General features: G+C 45.8%; 1 protein-coding gene across 2 annotated transcripts; it reads right to left on the bottom strand.

Moving 5' to 3' along the window:
* Positions 1-179: 179 nt before the first annotated feature.
* On the bottom strand, positions 180-27319 carry ARPC2 (actin related protein 2/3 complex subunit 2). 2 transcript variants are annotated; one of them, XM_037029142.1, is made up of 11 exons: positions 27211-27319; positions 26914-26995; positions 17973-18007; positions 17197-17309; positions 13342-13387; positions 10234-10420; positions 9500-9593; positions 5348-5474; positions 3672-3772; positions 3273-3373; positions 180-630 (listed from the first exon to the last, which is right to left on the bottom strand). In XM_037029142.1, the coding sequence occupies exons 2-11, from the start codon at positions 26985-26987 to the stop codon at positions 606-608; spliced, it is 903 nt and encodes a 300-aa protein (XP_036885037.1). In that variant the 5' UTR covers positions 26988-26995; positions 27211-27319; the 3' UTR covers positions 180-605. The 2 variants fall into 2 exon arrangements, with proteins under 2 accessions (XP_036885037.1, XP_036885038.1); XM_037029143.1 differs by having other exon boundaries at positions 27198-27302.

Below are 27319 nucleotides of genomic sequence, written 5' to 3'. Positions count from 1 at the left end.
AACTTACTCAAGTTGACTCAGAAATGTGCAGCAAGAGCTCACTAGCTAGCCATTCTCCCTAAGGGAAAGCCGAGGGGCTCCTGAATCTAAGGTTTGCCAGTTTAGGTTTGCAGGTTCACCTTCCTCCCTCCTCCTGCCTCTTTTGGACTCACAGTCCAGAAACCCAGTAAATTCTCATGTAAGATAGAAAGATTCTCTTTATTAATGACCCCAACCGTATTTTAGATACAGGAGTTTTGAACTCAAATATCAGGAGAAAACAAGTTAAGACTGCATTATCCTGCAACTCATTACCAGTAACATTGCAAAGCAAACAGCTTGGAAGGAGGCTGGAAGGGAAGGGGAGTGAGGGAGGGACAATAAAGAAAAGGAATTAAGTTGATCAAGTGGATTTTTCTTTTTCTCTTTTTTAATTCTTGGGAACTATGAAGTCTTTGCAAGCACAGCTCGTTTCTGCAGATTATTTTCCAAACGTGTACAAAATGGAACCAAAACGGAGAATCCCTTAAGAACCTGAAGAGGTGCAACATTAAAAGCTACGATTATCCAGTAGCAAGTGTTCCAGCCTTCAGTTGCCAGCCGCTTCCTCTTCCGGTTCCCAAGAGTTAGCGGGATGAAAACGTCTTCCCCCTGCAAAAGCAGAAGTGAGTGTGAAGGCTGGTTTTGGGATGGCTTTTCCTACCACCCCACACCCCTGGACTAGGGATGAGATAGATCCCGAAGACACCCAGCATGAGGAGGAAAGGTGCCATCACCTCTTCCGTCCTACGGATTACTTTGGGTACCAGAAAGCATCTGTGCTAAGCCCATGAGAACATTAAGTGTACTGAGCAGAACGAAGCTCCTTTGCCCAGTTTCTGGACGGCCTAGGTCTCCCTGCATCTCAGACTGCGCGCACACCTTTTCCTGGTATGGTTGGGGCTCCTCCTGCACAGCACACAGCTTCCTGGGCAGCAGAGAGGTTCCAGTCTAAGTCTTTCACCACGGGGACAGACTGATCACAGCAGCAGCCCTCAACTGCACGCTGGCGTACAGAATAACCGCCTGGCATTAGGCTTCCGAGTTGTGGTGTCCCGTTCCACCCGGGATTTCCCCAGAAGGGCTGTTACTGGGAACATGTGGGTTCTCAGCGACAGAGTATTTGGTAAAGCAGCCTGGAAGCAAGAGCTGAGAACTACGGGAAATTGGGGCAAATCTATGGGGGCTAAATTTTTTCTGCCCTGAATGTCTCACCTACCCTAAAATGAAACCGTATTTTTTTTACCCCCCACCCACAATGAGTTCCTGAGTATTCACTGCTGGCAGAGCGCTGTGGGGTGCTGACCGAGGGCTGGCTTCTGACCCAGGGCCATTTCTGGCAGCAAGCTCACCACCCTAGCCCAGGCCCTTCACGGTTCTGCACAGCCCTCCTGCTCTGCTGTGCCGGGTGGTTGTGTGTGTCCGCGCGTGCGTCCGCACGTGCGTCCTGGCTTCTCCTGCCCAGCTGGACCAGTTCACTCCTACCCACCCTCAGTAACATGATCTGGTTTACAGGACGGATGTAGTTGTCTCCCTCTCCGTTCTTTCTGGGGCCCACCTCTGCCAAAGAGACGTTATGGGACAGAAAAAGGCAAAGCTGCTCTCTCTGCGTCCCAAGGAGGGGTATGGGCACTGCATTCATTTCAAGGACTCATTCTCTCCCCTTTTCTCCATCAGGACAGAAAGTTGTTCCTGACTCTCAGGTTAAGTATACTCACTTTGCAGTGCTGTCCCCTGAGAACACCCGTTGGCTGTGTGATAGGGTGGGGGAAAGGCCTGTGGGGAGCTACTGGGCAGTGGTTGCCTAGTAGGCTGGTCTCCGGAATGGACAAGCAATTACGGGTCTAAAGGTTACACAGGCAGCCCCCCAACCTGCATATGATGCTCAGGATTTGGGGCGTGACGGGTCAGGTTTCCTTCTACTGCCCCTAGCGGCCTGTTCAACTCTCGGGCTCTCCTCACTGCCTTCTCTCCACTGTGCCCTGGAAGTGGCCCAAAACCGGCTGCCTCACACTCAAGGTCACCAAAGTACTCGGTGAGAGAAGCACTGCTGTGGGATGCAAGCAGGGAAAGTAAGTGGAGGTTGTAAACTCCAGGGTGGAGGCAAGGTTCTGGGTCCGGGATGTGTGTCTTAGCACATATACCCTCTTCTGTTTCCCCACCATCCCTCCCTCACCCCAATTTTAGGACAGGCCACAAGGGTACAGAAGGAAGGGAGCCATCGTTCTGTTGCCATGGTACCCAGACACCTGTCTAAGCAGAGGGTGCTGTTACAGGACGAACACTACTCCTCGGTCCCCGGGTAGCAGGCAGAGTGTTACTACAGGGAAGGGCCTTTAGTACCAGCTTCCTGATGAGACGGGCAGACTCTAAAGCCTCCGTTAAAGAGGTCGGGGTGACTTTAGCTGCTGCTGTTTCAGGGGGCAAAAACCCTCTGCTCGGGCACATAAGAGTCAACTACCCCTCTCATCCTGTCAAGTGGCAGCAAAAACTAACTTGGTGGAAGAGATCTCCCATGCCAGAGGGGGGACTTTAAAGCCTTGTGCACACCACACCCACCACAGGTTACCTGGCAAGAGCACTGGGTGCTGGCAAATACACAGCTGTGAGGGGTACAGGGAGCTCAGTTCCCCTCAAGACTTAAATTTAATCGGCACAAAAGATAGCAAATAGCACCTATTATCTTATCTCAAGAACAGGACTGGGAAAACTTCACCAGAGGGGGAGCCGAGGCCTGGCACCTTGCCTAAACGCCCAACCCCTGGGCTTTCCATCAAGAGCCCTCTCCTGCACACACCATTTCCAGCCGTGATGAAGATAGTGCTCCTCATGCAAAATGCCTGTAAGAAGTAGACCAGGCAAGAGAACACTAGTGTGTATGCTTCCAGGGCCATTTACTCAACTAAATGTTCTGAAGCAAATTAATCCATTTTTCCAGCAGGAAGACCTTGAGGACCAGACTGACCTCTCAACTCAGGCCCAAAGAGAACACAGCTTATCTGGGTAAAAAGGTCTGTTTTTTTTCTAGCTGCCATTCTTCTTGCTCACAAACACATGGAAACGAGGAAACCTGGCCCCGCCCACTGGGAAGTAGAAACCTGTTCATGCCATCTCTGGCCCGCCAGGCAGCTGGAGGCCCAGCCCTGCCGCCTCACACACAGCTAGCTGAGGGGCCAGGCTGCCGATACCCATTATTTCCTGCTCGGTGAGCACAGGGGAGGAAGGTGGTCTTGCTGTGGGCCTGCCCTACTCACGTGATTGTTTTCATTTCCTTCTTCTCGGCATCTGGGCGTGCGCGGTTCAGCACCTTGAGGAAGTCAGACGTTTTTGCCCGCATCCGTGTGTGAATATAGGCCTGAGGGCAAACACAACAGGAATTGAAGCAGAGCCATGTTCTAGAGAGACAGCTTTACTCTCATCAGAAGTTTGCAGGAACGCCTGGAAACATCCTGGGACTGGCACAGGGACTTGCAGGGAAGCTATGTGGAGTGGTGGTAGGGGAGAGGCGAACAGAGATCACGACTTCCTCCGGCCTCCAGAACCATCTACTTAGAGTTCACAACAACGGCCCGGACTACAGAAGGACTTTTTACGTTATCGGCTCTGGCGGAGAGTGACCCGGGCACGGGAGCAGAGACGCTGCGCTTCCTCACCTTGGAGCACTTGATGTGGTAGTGCAGGTAGTCCCGGAACGTGTGGATCAGGTTGATGGTGTTGTCTCGAGCACTGGCATTGGTGTGGCGAGGGAACAGCACTGAGGGTGGGGGCACAAACAGGAATCAGCGTGTGACACCAACGCCAGAGGGCAGGAAGACCTGCAGCCCACAGTCAGCTCCCGCCTCCCGCCTAAGTGTTCCCCAGGCCCCAGCTGTCAGGGTTTTTCTCCGTGAGACGAGGAAGCGATGAACGCCATGGCGAGGGCAGGTGCCAGTGAGTGCAGCTGGAGGACTGAGGAGCACTGAGGACGAGGAGGAGAGCAAAGTGGAACACAGAGCTCCCCAAGGGAAGGGCGTGGTCCTAGGCATTCACCCCAGGTCTGTATTCTGTGGCTGTGCACTCCCAAAATATGAAAACCTGGCCTGCCACAGGCCCACTAGCTCCTGCCTCTGCCACTTACCAGTCTCTTCAAAAGGCAGTACTACTATCTGGTAACTTTGGAGAAAACACTTAACTGCAAGAAACCAGAACTAGGAAACAAAGCCCGCCTGTCCCATGTCCTTGGTGCTGAGGTAGAGTAGGCCTTCAGAGAAACCGGATTCCAGACAAGAGCCTGTATTCTTGTGGTGAAAAGCACACACCAGGTAGAATAAAAACTGGAACTCTCTTCATGAGAACAGGCAGGAGAAGCTGCTCTTGATGGGGGCTGAGAAAAGCCCCTCCTGTCGAACCCACCCCCCAACTTTGGCTTCTTGAATCCCGTTTCCTTCACCTACTCGACTCAGTGGCCTCCCTACCAGCGAAACTCTCTGGGTATGAAGTGTCGCAGAAACGAAGAGGAACGCCTCGTAAGAAAACGGGGGTGGGGGTGCGGGGCCACGCTGCTCTCAGTGTGCCCTGAAGAGCAGTGACCACCGGGACAGGAGAGACCACACTGTCCGGAAGAGCCAAAGGGGCTAACAACGGTGAGTTTACCGCAGTCTATGCCCCACAGGGGACATACTGCCAACTGAACTATGACATGCCATGACCTGTAAGCTGCATCCGGCCTCAAAGACAGGGATGTGGGGGCAAAGTGTAGCTTAAATGTAAAGAAACAGGGTAAATCAATTCATTACCAGCAAACTGGTATGTATACCTTTAGCACTGAGGTGACTTAGGAAAACCTCGCGAAGGGAGACATTTCAGTGGCATGAGGTACGGTGCGCACACACACAGTTATTCCATACTGTCAGCTCTACCAATGAGCCACGCCAGCTGACTAGGCTGAAGCGGCTACAAGATGGGCATTTCTTTGGTGGGAAAGTAGAAAAAGTGAATCATGGCTGGCGTACCAAAAAACCAAGAAATGCCAAGTGACAGGGAACTGACACCCAGCTGCTTAGGGATGTGTAACTCCCAACACTTGACACCAGAAGTTACCCCTTTTTCCCCCTTAGGGTTCAAGAAAAACCGGAAAAAGGGGAGATGGCTACTGTACATGACCTATAATTAGTATCTCGCGACACCCCTTCTGCAGCCACAGCCACAGCCTGGCATGCCTGCTTTTGCACCCCCACCCCCGCCCTGTCCTGATGGAGGTACTGCCACACCACTGTCCAGGCGACGCAGTCTGTAGTGCCCGCAACACAGCACACCACAGGACACAAGCATGGCAGCCCCACGCGCTTACCGAAGGTAATGTAGCCGATGTTGTCACCCACAGCAGCATCGGTGTCTTTCAGCTCCAGAGGAGGCTCCCTGTGGCTAAAGAGGACCTGTGGGGCTGTGTGGCTGGCTCTGCGTCCTTCTTTGAACTCCTGCCAAGATAAAGGAAAAATAAACACCACCTAGCTTTGTGTGACGACGCCCAACCAACTGAGCCACACTGGTCAGGGCGGCCTCTGAGTTTTATGAGCACCAAGAGGATGTTTAAACAGTCAATCTTTACAGCTCTCAAATGTGGCCTCCTTCACCCCCAGCAGCCTGGGGTGGCTGGCTGCTTTCTCTGTGGAACTCCCATGTCTTTTCTACAAGCCTCTCCTCAACACTGCACTATTCACTCATGCAGCTGGCTTCCCTACCAGGTTGTGAGTTCCTCAAGCCAAGGATTCTGCTTCAGTCCCCTCTAGCTATTCCTCGTCCTTCAAAGAGGCTGTCTAGCACGTGGATTGCTGAATAAAAAAGCACTTCTACCCTAACTGACTTCTGTCTACATTGTAAAGGAAGGAGTAGAAACTGTTTCTATTTGTAGTTAAGAATACTACACACTGATTAGCAAGCCCTCGGCAAATTAAGGGCAAACGAAGGGTAACACTTGAGGAGTTCTAATTCCTAGTCTGGGATCCCAACTGGTGGAAAATAAATCAACATAGCTGTGTTAGGTTAGCTTCCTTTTGAATTTTGTTCCCCAAAGGAAAAATATTTGGAGAGGCAGGGAAGAAGTCAAGAGCATTCAAAACAGAAACTTCTAAAGGAGGTTTTCTAACATCTACTGCTTCTGCTCTCCAGCCCCAGGGGAGAAAACAGACCAGATAACACCAGCCATTTTCTTGTTTAGTAAGCTTCTAGAAGGCTGCAATTCACTTATACGCGTGGTCTTCAAATCCAGAGGGGCACTGTAAATCCAAGGTAACTTACTACCATTTCATCATTCTGTATACAGAAAATAATACCTTTTAGACTTGGTTAAGTGCTTTTGATTTAGGACTATCCCTTAGCAAGTCTCACATCTTTCTCTGTGGTTCTCTCTTAAATAACACTTAAAAACCCACCCACCCGCCCAAATATCTCCATTAGCGGCTGCTCCATGCGCACCAGCAATACTGCCCCTGTTCGCTCCCTCTGGCTGCGCAGTCTTGAGCATGACGACACCATCTCTCCCTCCCACCACAGCACACTTCATTACAGAAGTTCAGAATACATTCAAACAGCGACAGACATTTAGTGCATGACACAAGCAGCACCTTAAACCGGTAAATGCGGCCTTTTATATAACTGCTACTATGGCTGGCCGCAGAGGGCCCATTTTTCAGGCCATAAACCATGAAAAAACTACAGGCAGTAAAAGACTTATGTGTAAAACGAAACTGTAAAAAAATAAACTCTAACACAGACAAATGGCTCATTTTCCTAGTATTTAAATTGAGATCAATAACCTAATTAAAAATAGGTAAAGTACATAAAGAGATATCTCACAAGAAAAACCTTCAACATAAGAGATGTTCTGACTTCGATCGTAAGACAACACAGGCCCATTTGTAACCTGTCAGATTGGCAGAAACCCACAAGCTTGACCGCACACTCTGGGGACATGGGCATATTAACGCCTTCCAGGTGGGAGGAAGATGGTACAACCTCTGGAGGAGAGCTTGGCAGTATTTACCAAAATCACGGACTTTGACTCTGTTCCCAGGTCAGGACACATCCTACAGATACAACCACATGTGTATGCAGGTGGCAAGGGGCCTCCAAATAACACCTGCACAACTGCCTGAAGAGGCAGATGGCCTGTGTCTTGTCCCTGAACATATACAAAACCAGTTTCCACTTAACTTTTCTTAGTTACAGACTCTGAGATGGAAAAATGTGGGGAAATTCGGGTTTACCATATTCCGGTCTCTAAGTGTTGTTTTATCACCTCACATGGAAACAGCACTAAAATGATGACATCTACCAGACTCACTGCAGGTGTACACATCAGCTTCTGTGTCTACAGAGAATGCACCAGGCCAAGCACTGGACCATCTGTGTGATGGGAAAAAGAAACTCCTTGCCTTTTTTCTATAGGCCGTAAGCATCCCTCAGAGTCCGTCTGCTAAATGACAAATGCAGGAATTGCATTCTGCCCAGGCTGGAACTGCATGCTGACATGGGAAAGCCCACAAAAGCCGATAGCAAGCAGATTGATGACCACGAGGGACTTTAAACAGTGCCCCATGTCACAACATTCTATGCTAGGCATCCATTGTTTTTCATTCTTCTAGAAATTTAAAGTAACTAGGACCAGGAAAATGCTCAGATGACTTATTTTGGGAAAAACTCACGCAGAGTCAGTCTGGGTTTCTCCGGTCATTTTGAGTAAGTCCCCCCGTCTGTGAAGTTGGGGAGGGAGGCAAGGGGCTGACTTCCGGAGCACACAGCCTCGTCACATTCCAGACACCATGTGCCTGCACAGTGCCAGGCCTGGCACTGATGGAGATACCGTCGGTGCAAGGACGCAGAAACTTGTCTTCCTTGTGGACAAGGCCCCTGCCACATGCGTGCTGAAGGAGGAGTTTACATGCACACAGAAACAGGGCAAAATTTCTCCTAGGGAACAAACCTCCAGTACATGCTCTAAGATAAGATCTGTTTAAGGAATAAAAATAAGCTAAGATGTCGCCTGGCAGAAAATGGAAGACTGGTAAAAAACCCCAGCCAAATCTAAATATATAGTTCATAGCTTTTAAAATTAGTTCCTCAGATTGGAGTTACCCCAATTTCTGAGCCACTGCATTGAATTCCCGTCAAGTCTGCCTAAAAACACATGAAGTGCCTGTCTAGAGGCTTACATTTGGACCCAACACACCCACACCCACACACACACACACACACACACACACACTCACACTCTCATAAAGTTTGGTACTTTGAAGTGCTGCGAGTAGCAATATTCCAATTTTTCTGCACAGGAACTCCCAAATTAGTTTCAGATTCATTAGCCTAAACACAAAAGGCCACGACAGAGGGGCCAAACCGAGGAGACCACTTCTGAAGATCTTCCTGGCCACTTAATGAAGTGTCCTCACTTTTTTAAACACAGTCATTTTTCAACTTTATCTGACAAAAACAACGCTGCCCCAGAATTCTCAAATCTCGTCACCCTGTCAAGGAACAGAATGAACATACAAAAGTTTTTTTGAAAATTTAACCACTGTACCAGATTCTGAATGCGGAGCTCTCTTAGAACCTGGCCTGGGTACCACTTCACGAGCCCGCGACTGGTGAGCAGGCAGCGCGACAAAGCGCTGTGCCCCGACGGCGCCTTCCCCTGGCCCCGCAGGGTAGCCGAGTTTCTTGTGAAGCAGGCACACTACGCTGACTGCGGTCGAACTCAGGCCGATTCCCTTCACTATCATTTCAACGACTCTACCCTATTCATGTATCCTCTACTACAAGATTTTCTACAGACTCTATTCTGAAAAGACTTTAGGACTGAACTGAGAACAGACCTGGCCAAAAATATGAGGAGCACAGAAGAACAGAAAATGTGACCCAACTTAATTTTCTCCCCCACATTATTTTCTTACTGTATTTTTCCCCATGACCATTTACTCCCCTTATACTGACACCTGCCCCGCCTTAACAAAACTTCATATCAAAGATCCCCATTGCAAGAAGGATGCTTAATATTTTGGTCATATTGTTAGTAAGTTTAAAACTCAAATCATCTAGTCCAGTACTTCAAAGGCTAAAACCACTAAGAAAACATTCCGTGAATTTGGTGGGAGCTGTTTAATGAAGTCTTTAGTAAGTTCTGGCATCAAGACAACTACCAGCTCTCTCTCCCTACTGTTGTTGGAGTACAGTTGTCTCCATCTTCACCCCACTGTGGCCTCCCACCCTCAAACCCCACCTCCTTTAGCTCTGTCTATGTGTCCTTTATACATGTTCCTTGAGGGGCCTCCCCTTACTTTCCCCCATCATCCCTCTCCCCGGCCCCCTCTGGTAACGGTCAGTTTGTTCTTTATTTCAGTGTTTCTGGTTCTATTTTCCTACCAGCTCTCTTTTCTATGCTTATGATGAGTTTTGGAGCCAAGGTAGGATCTCCAGGCACGGTCCCCGCAAGATGCCTGCTTCATACCTGCATGAACACCTTCCCAATGACCACATCATCGTCGTCCTTGAACACCGTGCTGAAGACTACCGTGACTCTATCCTTTTTAGATTCCACGTACCTGAGGGGAACCAACACGTGAGAATGAGCACAGAATCAGAACACGGTTTTGTTAAGAAATCAATCTGCAAGTGAAGCAGGAGGGTAAAGTCTCTTAACCCACAAAACAAGCTGTGGCCAGTAAGACTAAGTAGATATGGCCAACAGAGTCTGTGTGACAATACATGGCCTAATAGCGGCAGAAGATGAAACCACCAAAGCAGATGTTACTATCTTTGTCTATGCGGTATGAAACGGGTGTAGAGTTAGTGGCTGTCTGTACTCCACTCTGAAAAGTTTCTTTCCTTATACACTATGAGGTTCACAGCATGTCAATGACCCAAGAGTTGCAATTAACACAGAACCGCTGCTTGCTGAGCATCCAAGCTATATACTACTGAAGGGAACGCAGAACAGAGGTGCCGTAAAGGAGAGCACTGGATTCTCTTTTCATCTTTTGCCAACTTTCATTATCTGGAGACTAAGGAAAGTGCCCCCCCCAGCTGCCCCTACCCAATCATTCATCCTGGCTTAAAGAAGTTATGAGAAAGACACTTTAGGGGGGCTCATACCACAGGCTCTAAGGTTTGACCTGGTTTTATGTGTTTTCCTTAGTGCACGTGACAGCCACACCCAGGCTTCAGGACGAAATTTACACTCACATGGTCTCATCATCTCTATAATGGATGACTGCTCTGTTCTCGCCTTCCTTGCCCTCTTCTTGGAACTGGAAGTATTTCTCAAAGACAGAGGCAAAACAATTTCGTTTCAACATGCCAGCCTGATGCACAATGGAATCCTTGGATGCAGGCAAATTTTCAAGGTCATATAGCAAAGAGACATTGTATCCTGGAAGGGAAAAAACAGAGAAGTTATATTATTTAAAAAAAACAACAACTTTCCAAGTTCTAATGACCTTTTATTTTGTCTCAGTCATCATCACAGTTTTAACTCCAGTGGAGTGCTTCCATTCCCATCTACCTCATAGGACAAATGAGATGAGATAAAACCTCAACTGTTAGCAAATGCTATGCAAAAATCTGAGTCAAATGGGAGGAAGTCACAGTCTGGGAACTTTGACGAGACATGTAGTGTTCCAGACACAGCCATGAGGGGGACTGTATGTGCATGCTATCAAGCTGTAATGAGTTACATTTTCCCCTGGGGTTTAATGTGCCCAGTGCCAACAAGCTGCAGAGCTTTTTGATAATAAAACATATCCCCTTATGTGCCACTGCAAATCCTTTGTGGGAGGAGGCAGGATATGGAAGAATCTAGAAATGTATGTATCTATCCCCAGCAGCTTTTATTTATACACACTGTAAAATTCTCAGTGTTTTAAAATACTTTACTGCATTTGATCTCCATAAGGATCCTTTGAAGCAGGCAGGTCAGACATGGTTTCTTCTCATCTCAGAGGGAAAGAGGTAGAGGCAGGCAGCATGGCACGACAAACGCAGCACGAGAGAGAGGCAGAGGCAACTGAAGAGAAGGGGATCCCAACCCTGGCCTTGCCATTTCAGGGACCTTGAACAAATCACCTAACCTCTAGAATTCCTGTATCTGTTTTTCTCATTAATTAAAAAATTTTAAAAAGATTTTATTTATTTATTTTTAGATAGAGGGGAAGGGAGGGAGAAAGAGAGGGAGAGAAGCATCAATGTGTGGTTGCCTCTTGCATGCCCCACACCAGGGCACCTGGCCCACAACCCGGGCATGTGCCCCGACTGGGAATTGAACCAGCGACCTTCGGTTCATAGGCCAGCACTCAGTCCACTGAGCTATACCAGCCAGGGCCCTGCACTTGCTTTTTTTAAACAAAAGGGCGGTGAGATGGGGAAGACTACTGGGAGATTTAGGAGAAAGTGCAATATTTAAAAGTGGAAATAAAGCATCTAGAACAGTGAGTCATACACAAATGGGATAGAACAGGACTAAATGCCAAGATTGCTGACCACTGTGCATCTTGACTCCTTAGAGCACAGTGGATACAAATTCCAGTAAACAAGGCCAGCACACTTTATAATGCAACGAAATGATTTAACACATGCTAAAAGGCCTATAGATGATTTTGTACGGATATCTGTATATCACCAAGGATAATTTTTTTAATTCTAGGCAACTGAGGGGAATACTTTTACCAGAACTGGATGAATTTCACAATGCTGAACATCTTAAACCTTTATATAGTACTTTGCTACTATTTAATTATTTCCCAAGAGCATTCCCCAGGTCTGTGGTTTTCTTCTGAGTTCATCCTCTTTGAGAGCATGAGCTATCTAAATCTCTGTTCTAGGTAGTACTTGGCACATTTTTGGCCCACCAACGTTAAATTATATCAAGCATCATTCCATTTTAGGGACCCAAAAACCAAAGCAGCAAACAGCCAAGACTAGATTAAAAAATTTAAAGTCGAGGTTTGCTAGTTTTAAGAAGCCAAATAAAACTACTGCTGAAGTCAGACTTTAAGTAAGGCTCCTGATACGAAAGAACATACTGAGGACAGAGAAAAGTAAAAAAAATCTAGTATGGCCTGCTCCGTTTCCCAAACTTGCCCAGGTAAACCCACAGAAAAAGAGAAGGAAGGACAGTATTTCCACCTGTGGACACAGGTCTGCAATCTGGCAGTGTCCGTGTGTGCGTTAGTGGGAGGTGGGGAAAAGGCCCCAGGACCAAAGCGTAAACTCACTCTGGTTATTCCGACAGAATTTAGGGTCTGAGCAGTGAGACAAACATGCCCAAGAACTCCCACATCATGTTGCTGTGTTAGCTGTTTCTTTCCGAAATTTTCCTCATTCCTCTTACATTATTATTTCCCTTTTGGCTTTCACTTCTACTATGCACTGCTGCCATCAATTTGGGGATTGACACATTTTAGTATTTACGGACCACAGTCAAAGCTCCCATCCACAAATTCTCTTAGTAACAGTTATATTCCAAAGACACCTTTCTGTATTTGATACTTTGTTTCCAGAACAGCATGTAGGAGACAGAGAAAGTATTCTAATGGGAGTGACGAAGTAACTGTTGCAAATCAGGAGAAAATAAGGAAGCAAAAGTAACTGCTGTTAAAAGAAAATGACAGACACATCTTCCAAAATGACAGACACATCTTCCGTCTTAAAACAATGTGTTAATCAAGGCACCTTAGCAATGATATTTAACAAACATGCTCTAACAGTCTTACTACTTGGTCCTGACTGTGGGGCCCAGTTGAATGACTCAGAATTTGAGACTCACTTAATCACAGGGATGAAAATATTATTTTTTTCCACTTTAAACTTCCTTTAAAGCACTATAACATAGCCATTCTACTCAGGGATGACCATAGTGCTTTTTAATTTCTCTGGCCATTTTTGTTATTTGAAAATGTGAGAACAATTTTGAATATTCTTTTTTCTTCTTCAAATGTGCAGTTTACAAAATAAAGGTGTACTAGGGGTTGGGGTTGGAATCAATAATTGCTTAGTCTTCTCAAAAGGCATCTTAATTATCACAAAGGTGGTTCTCTGGCTAAGAGATTAGCAAACAGTTGACTGGCCCCTTTAAATAAATGTTAAAAACACATGATCAATTCTGTACACCACACTATGTATCATTATTGGAAAATGCAAAGACCTCTATTCATACTTTAATAGAGTTGAAACGGGAACTAGGGTAATGCAGAAACATTTGTGAAACAACAGTTAAATGAAATCCTTAGCCTAAAAAAAAAAAAAGCACAGTACAAACAGGACAGGTCTATTTCCATGTCACACATGAGTACATACCCGATTCTGGATTTACCAAGTAACTCCCGTACACTCTCTTTAGTAACTAGGAAACACAAGAACAAGGATGTTAATCCAAAGGCTATGGTAATTTCATTATTTTTAAAGCACCACCCTCGCCAAACTTCTCCGAGCCAGCATGCTTCCTTGCATTTGGTGGATGGGAAACTGGATACAGAGGAGGAGGCAGATTAATCTGAATTTCGAAGCAAGTCATGCGCAGCACTGAGATTAAATCCAAAAGGTTAGGTCAGGATCTGTTTTTCAGTCAAGGCTCAACCCTAACTCTTTTGGGACTTGGTCCCACTTTTCACATGTCCCCTGTTCTCCTCAGGAGTGTGTGCTGCACACGACCACCTCTTTTCAGCAGAGCGGGATGCATGCCAAGTGATACTGATGTCAGTCATCAAACGAGCACAGGCCGCACCACTAACGCAGGTAAATGAAGAGACAGAACCAGAACGGGAACTGATTCCCATTAGCATGCTTATTGTGTCTGCTTTAAAAATTACTTAGCTCATCGCCAGCTTTTTAAAGGCAAAAGACAACGGATAATTGAATCCTAGCCAGCTATTTATATTGGTGGGTCCACAGAAGACTGTACTCCTAACATGTCTTTTTCCTCAAACCAATACTTCCAGTTTTGGAGTAAATGATAAAACCTCACTCCCACCACACCAGCAATGCTGGCGTGATTGCTGCACCTGGTGGGAACTGCTCCTAGGTTGACATGGTTTAAGAAACAAACTTTTTATTTGGAGGCCACGGTTCTGACTTCTATGGGACACATTAAGCACTAGAAAGGCTGTTATTTGGAGACAGGAAAAAACTAAATAGAATTTAATAACCTTTTTGGTATTTTGTCATTTTTGTACATGAATAGACAACACACAGAAATGGCTTCCTGGTAACCCTCACTAGGGAGGAAAGGCGCTGTCACTACTCCACAAGGTGAAGCCGAGGCCCACACACCCACCCCCTCAGTAGCACAGTAGGGTTTCACCTGCAGATTTCTATTCTTAAGCATCCAATTTCTAATTTTAGTCTCACCATGAACACACTAATGATCCTCTTACATTTTATGGGATACCAAAAAAGGGCACTTAATCCATGGCAACCCAACAGATGAAAAGTGAACAAAAGCACGGTTTTGTTTTAATTACAGAAATTATACACACACGTTTTAAAGAATTCCATTAGCCAGTGCAAACCACGGGCAGCCACAGAGGGGCGCCCCTGTGAGCGGGCACTCCGTCCCGGGCACCGCTGCGCTCTCCGTGCTACATGCTGCACCAGGACGATCAACAAATGTGAGTGCGTATCAGCGTTTCTCTTCTAACCTTATTCTCAACATACTCTCTAGAAACTAAAAAAACAGCAGCAAACCATGTATTTTATGTCCCACTTGAGAAAATTATCACATGGTTAGGTTCCCCATGCCCCCATTCTCAAGTAGTCTTTAATATTCTACATATTTAACCATTTCCCTTTGGCTAGAAAAAACTCTCAATCTGCAAAATTCAGATAATAGAGTGGACCTCAAAACATGAATCAGTGATCACATCTGTTTGTACAAAGGCAAAAGATAAATGCCACATGGTTCCTATCTGGTGACCATAGAGCCACTGTGAGGTGTCTTTTGCACGGAAGAGGAACCAAAGGGGCAAGGTTCCCGGTCACAGAGTTTATTGGTGGCAGAGAGCTCTGACCTCCAGGTGTCTTATATACCACTTCTCCTAAAGAGTTGGGCGGGGGGGGGGGGGGGGGGGNCCCCCCCCCCCCCCCCCCCCCCCCCCCCCCCCCCCCCCCCCAGCAACATACACATCCTTTAAGAGTCTTAACTAGCACCCTGCCTCTGCCTTTGAGGAACAATCCTGGTCTGTGTTCACTATTGGAGGAAGGGGAGATCAGACATGGGAGAAACTGTAGCTCCTAAGATTTAGTTTAATTCCAAGGATACTAAGTTAATACTCTGAGATCTAAGGAAGCTCTCAGAGCCAAATTTATACCATGTTCAACTCCTCTGCTCCCTCCCCTTGGCCAAACCAGCCAACGCTCCCCTGTTTACTTCACTTGCACTTTTAACCATGATTCACTTTTCAATTTGTGCCCACTCTCCCAACCTGGCAGCGGGAGATGGGTGTAGGTGACCTATCAATCATCCCCATCAGACCTTCCTGCCCTAGTGCCTGAGGTTTTCTGCCTTGAAAAGGGCCTGTGACAAAGTAACAAGATTCCTGTGGTTATCACAGGCTGGTCACTGTTTAACCGACCCAGGGAGCCATTTACTGTGCACTGTGCTCCAACACAGAGTTACTCCACCCACTTCAGTGGGTGGGGCTGGTTCGTTGACCCTTGTGGCAGCTGTAAGAATAGCAATGTGTTCTGGAGTTCCATTGTAAGGACAGCAGACTGCTGTTAAGAGGAAAGTTAAGAAATCCAACTCAATGAACATTTTCTTTTCTTTCTAAAATTATTATTGAACCTAGATCTTTACAGAAAGGACTGCCTTCAGAGATTTACCACACAGTTGGGCTGCCTGTTCAATTGTTCAGCAATTCCTTTCAGGTAGTTATTTTATAGTTAATCTAAAGCAAGGCCACCTTAACAGCCACTTATTTCTTCTTACTCTTTAGCTGGTAAAGAGAAGAATTAGCTACTATCTTTTATATAATAGAATCTTCTACATGCTTTACACGAGAAGATCTTTCTCCTGAGGCTTCTGTTATCTAGGTAAAATAACTGTGAATACAAAATTCTCTGAACATTTCTTCTTCCTCTGAACTTAAGAGGCAAATCAGAAAAGGTTTTGACTCTTCCCCTGAATTTATGGAGCAAGTCAAATGCATGTGAATAACCAATAAGGAAAGTGACTGTCTATGGCTCTTGGCATTGTTTGTTTAACATACAATTGTGTGGTTTTTTTTTTAAGATCTTATTTATTTGTAGGGAGAGGGGAAGGGAGGGAGAGGGAGAGAAACGTTGATGTGCAAGAGAAACAACTATCAGTTGCCCCTCACACACCCCCAACCGAGAACCTGGTCTGCAACTCAGGCGTGTGACTTGACTGGGAATCGAAATGGTGACCCTTCAGTTTGCAGGCTGGTGCTCAATCCACTGAACCACACCAGCCAGGGCCAATTTTAGCTTTTAAACCCCAAAATTACTGAGATTTTGATCACATTTATTGCAAAGAGCCTTTTCATGACATAAATTTTAAATAATCAAAAGCTACTACTCTTGATCAGAAGAAAAATAGAAATGGCAGTATCTTCATTCACCAGATTAAGGAGAACCTAGCTTGTTAAATGAAAAGATATTTGAAAACTGATTCAGGAACTGAGTCATACTTCCTGCTTTGAGACCCAACCACAATGTGCGCACACTGGTGTAATAGCATTTTCTTTCTTCCATAAATGGCTCTCCCCAGAGCAAATATAGTTCAACAGGAACTAAACCTGCTACTTCAACTATCGAAAAAAGCCAGTGAAAAGGCATGGCCACCAAAAGTTTCAAAACGCATGGACACCCTTTCTTATTTCTCCTAAGGCAGACACAGGAAGAAGAGATATACTTAAAGAGGCCAGCTCTAAAGAACATTTAAAAATTTAAAGGGAAGATCTGTGTCTAAATTTTCAGAATGAAAAATTACTTCAAAAACCTTTTCTGGGAAACATTCTTTTTACATTATGGGAAATGGGAGTTAAGAGCCCCTGGTTGGTGAGCAAGCTGTCCAGGGCTGTAAGCAGTTCCAGTGGCAGGGACTCAGGGCCACGGCATGTCTCTGAGTGGGGAGTTGTCACTGAAGGCTGAGGAGGAAGCAAGAGTCCCAGTGAAAAATGATGTGGAACTTACCTCATCAGCACCATGTGCCTGAAGTTCCTTGTAGAATTTCAAAGAAATACTGACCATCACTTTTGTTTTGTCTCCATTAGGATTTGAAATATGATAGAGGACTCCATCGAAATCTGTGAGTAAAGTGAGTAAGACTGCTTAACTTGGAAATGTGGAATAAAATCTCGAAGTGCTGTTGCAGGTTGCAGGTCACAAGGAAGTCCCCCGTATAAGAAGGCATATAAATAAGATGGCATTTATTTTAAATCCATGTGGGCAGTCAGTGGGAAAACCAGGATGAAGTGTTAAGTACCCACACCTCTTTGCTTTTTTAAAAAAATTACAAAGCTAGTCTTACCTTAATCACAGCTAAGTGCTGGAAAAGTTTTAAAAAAACGTTTATTGTGATGTATTTTAAATATGCATAAAAGTAAAAAGAACAGTAGTATAGTGAAGCCCTGTCCCTATTATATGGCTCCCACAATTATCAACACATGCCAATCCTGTTTCCTTTAGACATCCCCATGATGATTTAGTCTAAGCCAAATCCCAGACATCACATCAAAAATACTTTAGAATGTATCTCTAGAATATAAAGAAGACTTAAGCGTAATTTTGATTCATTCACACCAGACAGCTACTGTTGTATCATCTTTTTTTTTTTTTTTTTACAATCCAATTAAGGGAAAAAGAGGCCAGTGTCCTGACTAAATAGTCAGGTACTGCATGTTTTAGAAATTCCTGCAGCACACGGGTTGAAAATTGCTGCTTTACAGGATTGAGACAAAGACACTTACCTGCAAATGTTACTTCTACTGCTTCTGGTTTGTTTCTGCAAAACAAAAGTCCCTTAGTTAAGATAACCGCATGGATGCTTGCCTTCAAGGGGACTTGCAAAGGCTCCTGGGCTTTACTTAAGATCAGACCACTCTGTATCATGCTTACTGACCATCCGAATATACAATCCATTTTCTCACGAACCTGAACTGCTGAATTTACTTAAGGTGGAGGATAAGAAAAGGAAGCAGGATGGACAGAGCTTTTGTTCCCCTGCTGATGTGGATTCTCTGTTGTGGTGGGTGCTCACCTTCGACTCTGAATTCACTAAGATCAGGGCACACATGTTTGTTTATGTGAACCACAAGAAACCACCTTTTGGTCAATGTTCCCCCTAAAGGACAGTAGAGATGGCGGTAATACAGTCAGCAGGAAAACTGCTAAATAGAATAGAGGGTGCTTTTAATTTATTTAAAGTAAAAAGATTTCAGGCCATAAAACAAAGCAGAAGATTCTATTCCACTCGAAGACAATCTGCAAGTCTTCCTACACAGCTTTGCTTTCCCTTCATCACTGAAGTACCAAAGTACTCACTGCTCCCCAGGAGCCATCTCTGACCAGTTCTGTCCCAGTATTGTTTTGTAATTCCAGTGCTGTACTTCCACAGAAACTGCTGCCAAAACAACACTGCGAAACCACTAACAACAATCAAAACACCTGTTTTCCAGCTTTTATCAGGACCGTGTTTTCAGACAAATTAATACCCATCTACCTTTATTTTCTGACCTACCCATTAATAAAACGGGAGAACACAGTGCTCCTACTTACCTCAGAACTGCTGAAGAATAACTAAGGTGGGGGGCAGAAATGGGAGGGAGGTGGGGAGCACTGGGGGCGGGGTAGGGCTGGGAAAATAAGACAGAAAACTATACTTGAACAAAAATTAAAAAAAGAAAAAAGAAAGAAAAACAAGAGAAGAGATACAGCCCTGGCTGGTGTAGCTCAGTGGACTGAGCACCAGCCAGCAAACTGAAGGGTCACTGGTTTGATTCTCAGTCAAGGAACATGCCTGGGTTGTAGGCCAGGACTCGGTAGGGGGCGCACGAGAGGCAACCACACATTGATATTTCTCTCCCTCTCTCCTTCCCCTCCCCTCTACAGATAAATAAATAAAATCTTAAAAAAAAATAATGGTCAACTAACCCCCAGAGAAAAGCTACTTTACATGCTCTCCCCACTTCTCAAAGCCCAAGGTAGGAAAATGAAATCTGTTTAATCAGCTAGCTACCACCAACTCAAAATAATTCAACCTTGTTTTATGAGCCAGTAGGCAAGACAGACACATTTTCACACTTATTATTGCTTAACTTGTTCAAGACCTCACTGCTCCCTCACCTGTAAAAGGACGACCTAAGACAGAGTTGCCCTCCAGGGTTACTGGGAACTAACAGAATATGTAACATGGTTTATTACTGTTTAAAAAGCTGCTGCACAGGCTCAACATCACCTTTCAAGGAAACTGGCTCCTACGGAGCATAGATTAGCCCTGCTGAAAAGTCAACCCATACACACCACATGCAAAGTTCCACCTTGCTTCTTCAAAGCCACCCAAGTGACTTAGGACACATACTTTGGGTGCCTTCAAGAATGCAAACATCAAGTGGGTTTATAAAGAAACACTGAGTTTAGAATGTGATGAAAAAAATGGACAAAAATGTAAATTGCTTCTGATCTTTCATTTGAAACACCAGCAAAGGACAAAGGCAAGGGATGACCAATAACCATTCCTCACCTCTCAGCAGCCCTGACCAGCATGGCTCGGGTAGTTGAGGTTATCCCACAAAGCGAAAGGCTGCCATGTTGACACCTGGTCAGCCTGGTCGGGGCACAGGAATGGGTTATGGGCTGGTCCCCAGTTGCAGTGTGAGAGGCAACCAATGTTTCTCTCCCCCTCCCCCCTCTCTACAAACAAACAAACAAACAAAAATACATAAATAAAACCTTAAAAAAGAAAAGAAGAGCAAAGAAGGAAGAAGTGCAAACGTTCGGACCAGAAGGAAGAACAAAACTTCCAACCAGAAAGGAATGAAGAAATGAGAATTCAAAAAAATGAGGAAAGGCTTAGGAACCTCCAGGACATCTTTAAACATTCCAACATTCGGATTATAGGGGTATCAGAAGGGGGAAAGAAACAGCCACGAATGGAAAACTTATTTGAACAAATAATAAAGGAGAACTTCCCCAGTCTGGCAAAGGAAAAAGACTTGCAGGAAATCCAGGAAGCTCAGAGAGTCCCAAAGAAGTTGGACCCAAGAAGGAACACACCAAGGCACATCATAATTACATTAGCCAAGATTAAAATGAAGGAGAGAATCCTAGAAACAGCAAGAGATAAGGGGACAGTCACCTACAAAGGAGTACCCATCAGACTGTCAGCGGATTTCTCAAAAGAGACCTTACAGGCAAGAAGGGGCTGGAAAGAAGTATTCCAAGTCATGAAATCCAAAGACCTACAGCCAAGATTGCTTTATCCAGCAAAGCTTTCATTTAGAATGGAAGGACAGATAAAGTGCTTCTCAGATAAGGTCAAGTTCAAGGAGTTCATCATCACCAAGCCCTTATTATATGAAATGCTAAAGGGACTTATCTAAGAAAAAGAAGATGAAAAATGTTAACAGTGAAAGGACAGCAAACTCACAGTTATTAACAACCACACCTAAAGCAAGCAAACCAAGAGGACAGCTAGATCAGGAGTGGAACCATAGAAATGAAGATCACATGGAGGGTTAGCAACGGGGGAGTGGGAGGGGGAGAAGGGGGGGAGAAGGCACAGAAGATAGCATACAGGGTAGGTAGAAAATAGATAGGGGGGAGGGCAAGAATAGTGGGGGAAATACAGAATCTAAAGGACTTGAGACATGTGGTTATAAACTAAGGGGGGAGAATGGTGGGGGAGGGAGTGTGCGGGTGGAGGGGAATGAAGGGGGGGGCATAGAACAGCTGTAATGGTATAATCAATAAAATATATTAAAAAAAAAAGAAGTGCGAACATTCATCTATGGCCCATCTGAACCAGATACTGAGAGGCTGCACAACAGGAGGAAGCACTGAATGGTACTTTCCTGGGGAAGGCTGGCTGAGGGGGTGGAGGGCTTATAAAGTCTACACTGCATCATGTAGTAGGTGGCGGATATTTTTTTTTTAACCTTTAGGCTTTATCTCAGCCAACGAAGAACCAAGTTCCTCACTCTCTCACTTCATCAACAGACTAAGAACCAACTAGAAATAAATCACCTTAGGGTCCCAAGCCATAAACATTCTGACTCTGAATCTTACATTGCTCCAGTCCGTGAAGTTCCCTGAGCAAGGATCTCCAGGGGCAGAAGACGCTAAGATCCGTGCTAAATGGTTTGCTGCCTGGCTTGAGAATATTTGTCAAATCATCACCATTAATATTTTAGTTTACTATTTATGGCCGCAGAAAAGGTTGCAGAGGAGACAGGCTACCGAGAGAGCATTAGGCCAGAAGAGTCTTCCTGAGAAGTCATCTGGGAGTCAGAGGTGCGAGAACTCTGGGTTCCAACAAGGAGGCCGTACTGAGCATGAAACACCCCATAACAGGGTCATGTCTCAATGCCAAGATCAGGTGTCTGTTGTTTACTCATGAGACTTAAAAAATCACAGACCAGAGGGGTGTAAGATTGGTCTGGGAAAAAGTATGCCCCTTAACAGGCAGAAAAAAATTAATGGTTATTTTCTGTTTTACCATCTGCTGAAATTTCATAGTGGGGGTGAGTTGAATCACAGAATAAGCAAGTTCATTAGAGCTGACTGTTCAACGCTAAATTCTATCAGCTACTGGCTATGGAACCACAGGCAATGCTACTCAAGTATCACTGAGCCCAGGCTCCTTTTCTAGAAAATGGAGACTCACAAGGTTGTTGTGAAGACTAACTGAGGTAATATGCAGACAGCAAAGTTTCCTGATCAGTTTTATGTCTACGTTAATAGGTATGCTGAGACAGCGATCCCCATAGTCCTCCAGGCAGGCCGGCTGCAGGACCTGAAGGCTGGACCATTTACCTGAATGTACCATTCTGCGTGACGTATCATAAAGAAGGCCACGAATCGCTGGTGTGGGATGCACGGCACAGTGCTTAGTGCACATGCCTACTCCCCCCAACTCCCATGAGCCCCGGTCTTCTCCACTGTAAATGGCAACTGCTATCTGCCATAAGTGCACATTTGATTCAAATGATGCCATATTAAAGCTTATAGCAAAGTGCTGGTTCACAGAAGGTGATCAATACTTTAGTTTTTCCTCTAGGTGACATCTGAGGAGACCAGACTCTGAAGCCACAGCAGGGAGAGGTTTTGGAACTGTGGTTATTCCCAGAATCAGCAACAGATCTGCAGTGCAAGGAGAGGCCCCACTGATGTCAGACTTTGTCCTGTCTGGAGCCCTAAACAAGCCAGCTGAAGAAGTCCTCAGGATTAATGACCGGACAGCACAAGATGCTAAAACCTATTAAATTCATTCAGTTGGATTTCAAGACCTACTCTTAAAATTTTGTAGAAAATTTTTTCTATTGTTTTTCGAAGGAGGTTTCTGGAATGTCACTACCAAGTCAACTAAGAAAACCCTGGCAGCAGTACTATCTAATCCTTTGAGTTTTCACTCCCAAATGTATCCAATCCCCTTTGGGCACTTAAGTCCCTCTTCTAGGTATATCCTTTCCGTAAGCTGAATTAGAGTAATTACTGAAAACCTTTATCTTACTATAAAAGTTTTTGATCATTTTCCTCTATAAGTCCTCTATAAGGCTCCTATCATCCTTTTTGAGTAAAGCCTGCAAAAAATGGATCATTAGATAAGAGGTGGTCTTACTCTCTGCTAAAGCCATATTTCAAAATATGGACAAGAGGACTTAAAGGCAATTCAGATAATGTTAGAAAAGCAATAAAATCCTAAATAAACTAAGAACCATTCTAGCTGACTTCATCCACTCCTTCAAGAAAACATTTACCGAATTGACCACCTACCTACCTACCTACCTGTCTGTCTGTCTATCCACCGCCGCCCCAGCCACCCCACACACAGTGAGGATGGGGGGCACCAGGGAGATGACTAAAAATGATAAACCCTGCCCTGAAGGAGTCCTTAGTCCTAGGAGTATAGCTCTGGGGCTTCACGCACAGAGCAGTCCCAAGGGGGCCAGAGGACAGGCAGCAAAGTGTGTAACTATAATGACCTGTGAAAGGCCAAACAGATCGTCTTAGCCAGTTGGCCACTACATTCCAGTTCTTCTAAACGCTTAAATAACATCCTAATTGCAAGTCACTTCAAACCAGCCTGTCTCTGAGGACGTATGCAGCTTATTTAGCAACGAGAACAAGGTATCAGCAAGATTTAATTTATTCTTTTCTCAAATTTCTCCTCCCACAGTCCCCACCCACCCCAAATGGCACTGCTTGCTTACTGAGCTTCACTCCCCCTCACAGAAGCAAAGCACCCCACGATATGCACAGCTGTGGCACGGAGTGAGCATGCACTTAAAATCAACAGCGATTTGTATCTGACAGCCTTCTGTCAATCCTGGACTCCAGACTCTTCCTCAGCTAAGTTGAGAGCCTAGCTTCTAACGCTGAAAAGGTTCCTGGTGTGTACACAGTAACAAAAAAATTAAATTGGCCAGATTACTTTGGCTTTAATTGGGGGTCTGGCAAGAATTCCGAATCAAAAAGGCAATGCCACTGACAAGACCTGCATATGAGGTTATTTGCAGCATTGAGTACAGCTTTTTAATCAGTCACATTTCCTTAGTGTGTAGGCTACTGGGAAAACAATTTACCAATAACTATCATTTTGTGAGGATATATGAATCATTCCAAAACCACTCTCCTAGGAGTGTGGTAGGAAAAAAACAAAAAAGCAATTTTGGGGGAATGATTCTTAGGCTTTGTCGGAACTGCCTCCAAATTAAAATATTATCATGACCAAATGTATTCTTCAACAGTCTAGATGAGAGACTAAAGTGCTTTACCCAAAGGAAGTTTAGACTTTTAGTAGGATGCCACAGGCCAGAAGATCCAACAGGATGATAATCTGAGATGCAGTGTCTAGAAAATGATCAAATTTAAAAGGAAAGCCACTGCAACTGTGTTCTGAAGCCTGTGCCACAGAAGTGTTCTAAGACTACCTCATGCTAACATTTTCAGTGGCTGCACCAGTGCCATCCACTAGAACATTCTGCAATAATGGAAATGTGTCATGTGTGCTGTCCAAATGCGGCAGCCACTAGCCGTGTGGCAGCGGAGCACTAGAACTGTGACTAGTGAGAGGAACTCAGGACATTGCATAGTTGGAAGATTCACTCTGGAAAGGGTGGATCTGAACCATAATTTCCCCAACGGGTTTGCTCTGAGAAGAGTAAAGCATTGTGGAGCTGACCTCTGCAGCAGGGCCCACAGGCGAAGCCTTTCAAATCTCCAGGGTTTTTCTTCCAGGTTACTACTCCCTTTCCTTAATGACTTTCTGTGATCTTCACCCCAACATGTCTCACCCTTCAGCTAACTTTGCCAAAAGGCTCTCAGAAAGGTCCCCCTTTTCTGTTCCTGCTAGTGCCAGACACTGGCAGAATCCCATAAATGTTTATGATGACCACACCAGCTATACTTTGCTGGAAGTTCTGCCCTAGGCATGAGCCTTGACCAGTTCTTCACTGCTGCCTCACCTTACTGGTATGCCTGGAAATTCACATTAGGGTTTAGAAGCAGGATTCTGCTGGGTGTTATATGTGCAAAACCAGGAAAGCCCTACCTCATGGGCTGGCTATCATGGTCTCTTTTCAAACATTTTCAAATTGCTTTTCAGCAGAATATATTTTGAGGCCACTTATTTAAAGTCACATTCCAAAGGGAAGATAGGCCAGAATAAACGCCAAACCTTGCTGCCCTGCTCCAATATCTGACACTGCTACAACGCAGACTTCGGAAGAAATGTCCTAGAATGTCCAACTTATGCCTTCCAGACTTGAGTGACTACTTTAATTCCTCTAAAAAGAACTGAGCTGAAGTTCTGGATACTGGGCTACATGTTGTAATGACAAATTACCATCACACAAATAGATGCGAATGGACTCCCACACCACGAGGCATGTTTCTACTTGAAAATGCACAGGAATTTATCTTGTAGATCAGCTTATAACCGCCCAGGTCTAGTTTCTTTACCAGTCTGGACTTGAGAATGCACTTAAGATCAGCTGTGAAAATGCAGAAGTTAATTAACTTCCTCTTACATGCTATACCCGCTCACAAAGTAGACATCAATCTCCCAAAATAAGACTGAGCTGATTCACTTGAACATTTAAAATGCAAAGGAACTGATAAGTGGAGACTTAAGACAAGAAGCAAGTTAGCTAAAACGTGAGCACTGCACCCTGGCAGGAAACAATAGCTGTGGCTCACAGCATGCATTACTTTAAGGAAGGTCATGCTTTGTTTTACAGATAAAATCTGTGGCCTTTTAAGAGGTAGGAGACACAATATAGACAATTTAAGCAGTGACCAGAATTTTTTTTAATGTCTCCAAGCCACAGTTCATATGATCACTCAGAATTTCCCTTCCACTAATCCTCTCCCATCTATGGATCTCCAAGAATCTACTTTCCTATTACGAGTTCCCAGCTCACCAGAAACAGTGTGCACTTATTTCCTCAACTGTGCAAGCAAAATGTAAAACCCCATCCTCACAGATGGGGAAATGAGGCAAAGACTCTAACCACAGGGTACCAAAAATCAGAAGCTCAAATTCCCTGGCCTATGTTTTAAAAGCAAAGCAGCTTTAGGGGAGGAGGCTGTCTTCTATGGATTCCTGTGTCTGACAAAGAAGGCTGCCTGGGAAATTTGTCCTAAACCCACCTATAAAAAGACCAATGGTAAAAAAGGTTATCTAAGACCTTTAGAGACTCTGGTGGCTTTCAAGCTGTGCCTGTGCCAGGAAGACCAAAGAAAAAAATCAGCCGTGGCTGGTGTAGCTCAGTGGACTGAGTGCAGGCTGTGAACCAAAGGGTCTCCAGTTCAATTCCCAGTTCAATTCCCAGTCAGGACACACGCCTGGGTTGTGGGCCAGATCCCCAGTGGGGGCACATGAGAGGCAACCACACACTGATGTTTCTGTCTCTATTTCTCCCTCCCTTCCCCTCTGTCTAAAAATAAAAATAAATAAAATCTTAAAAAAAAATCACAGACCAGGGGGCTGGTACCAGAACGTAAAAGATAATCCGATAAAGCTAGTGGGTGGGGAAAAGAGGAGAACCTCAAGGGAGATAAGGAAGGGGTGTGGATGGGGAGACCATTAGCTGAGCTTGAGAAATCTCTCCCAGTAGGGTTCAGGGAAGGGGAACCAGAGAGATCGAGTTTTTCCGGCAGCAAGACTGGGTCTGCTTTCAGTCTCGCCTCCTGCTCCTTTGGATAAGGAGCTGGGGGTGGTGAACGAGAAGGCTGGTGAGGATCTGGGCCTGCTGGGTCTTCTTCCCTCCTCTAGCCCTGGGAATCCCTGAAAACTTCCAACCCAACCCAAACGGGCTGTCTTCGGGTTCACAACAATGACGGGGAATAGGGACGCAAGTGGTCCCATGCTTGCTACAGAGGGCAATGAGATCCTCCCGTGAGAGTTCGGCCCAAGCTGCGCTCACGTTCCACAGGTCTCCTGCCCTTTAGCACGCGCACTCCTGTCCACTCACTGCTTCCGCATCCCTCCGATGACTCTCTCCTCGCGCATCTCTGCCCCTCACCCCACCGCACCCAGTCGCCTCCCACGTCTACTCCGCCGGGGCAGTCCCCACACCCGGCCAGGTCCCTCATCTCTCTCCTCCACGTCTGGAGGGTCTGAACACTGTGGATTAGCAAGGGTCAACTCCGCCTCCTCCGCAACCCTCCAGCCCCTGGGCGCGAGCTCACCCGGCGGCCGCGTTCTCGAACTTGAGCGCGAGCGTCTCCTCGATGATGCGGTTGTTCACCTCCAGCAGGATCATGGCGGCGGCTACCCCGGGCAGGGAAAGGAGAAACAAGGGCGGGTGAGGGTGGGCAACAGAGGGAAGGACACAGGGAACGGCCCTGCTGCCCCCTGAGGAGGGGGCTGGGTGGGGTAGGAGGTTAGGGAAGAAGGGGAGAGGGATCGGGGTGGGGGGAAGGGGAAGACGCACGCAGCGGCTTGCGCACGGACTGACTGTGGAGACACCCACCCACTCGACCGACCTGGCCCCAGAAGCCTGAACCCGCCTGCCGAGCCGCCGCCGCCGCCTCTGCCGCTGCTGCCGCCTCACCCACAAGACCGGTCCCCGCCCAGCCCCCGGCTCTAGCCGGC

This window comes from Sturnira hondurensis, unplaced genomic scaffold (assembly GCF_014824575.4).
Source record: "Sturnira hondurensis isolate 20B ecotype Veracruz unplaced genomic scaffold, ASM1482457v3 Scaffold0020237, whole genome shotgun sequence".
Classification (NCBI taxonomy): domain Eukaryota; kingdom Metazoa; phylum Chordata; class Mammalia; order Chiroptera; family Phyllostomidae; genus Sturnira; species Sturnira hondurensis.
The sequence above is the reverse complement of the archived record's forward strand: the minus strand, read 5'-3'. Positions and strand labels throughout refer to the sequence as shown.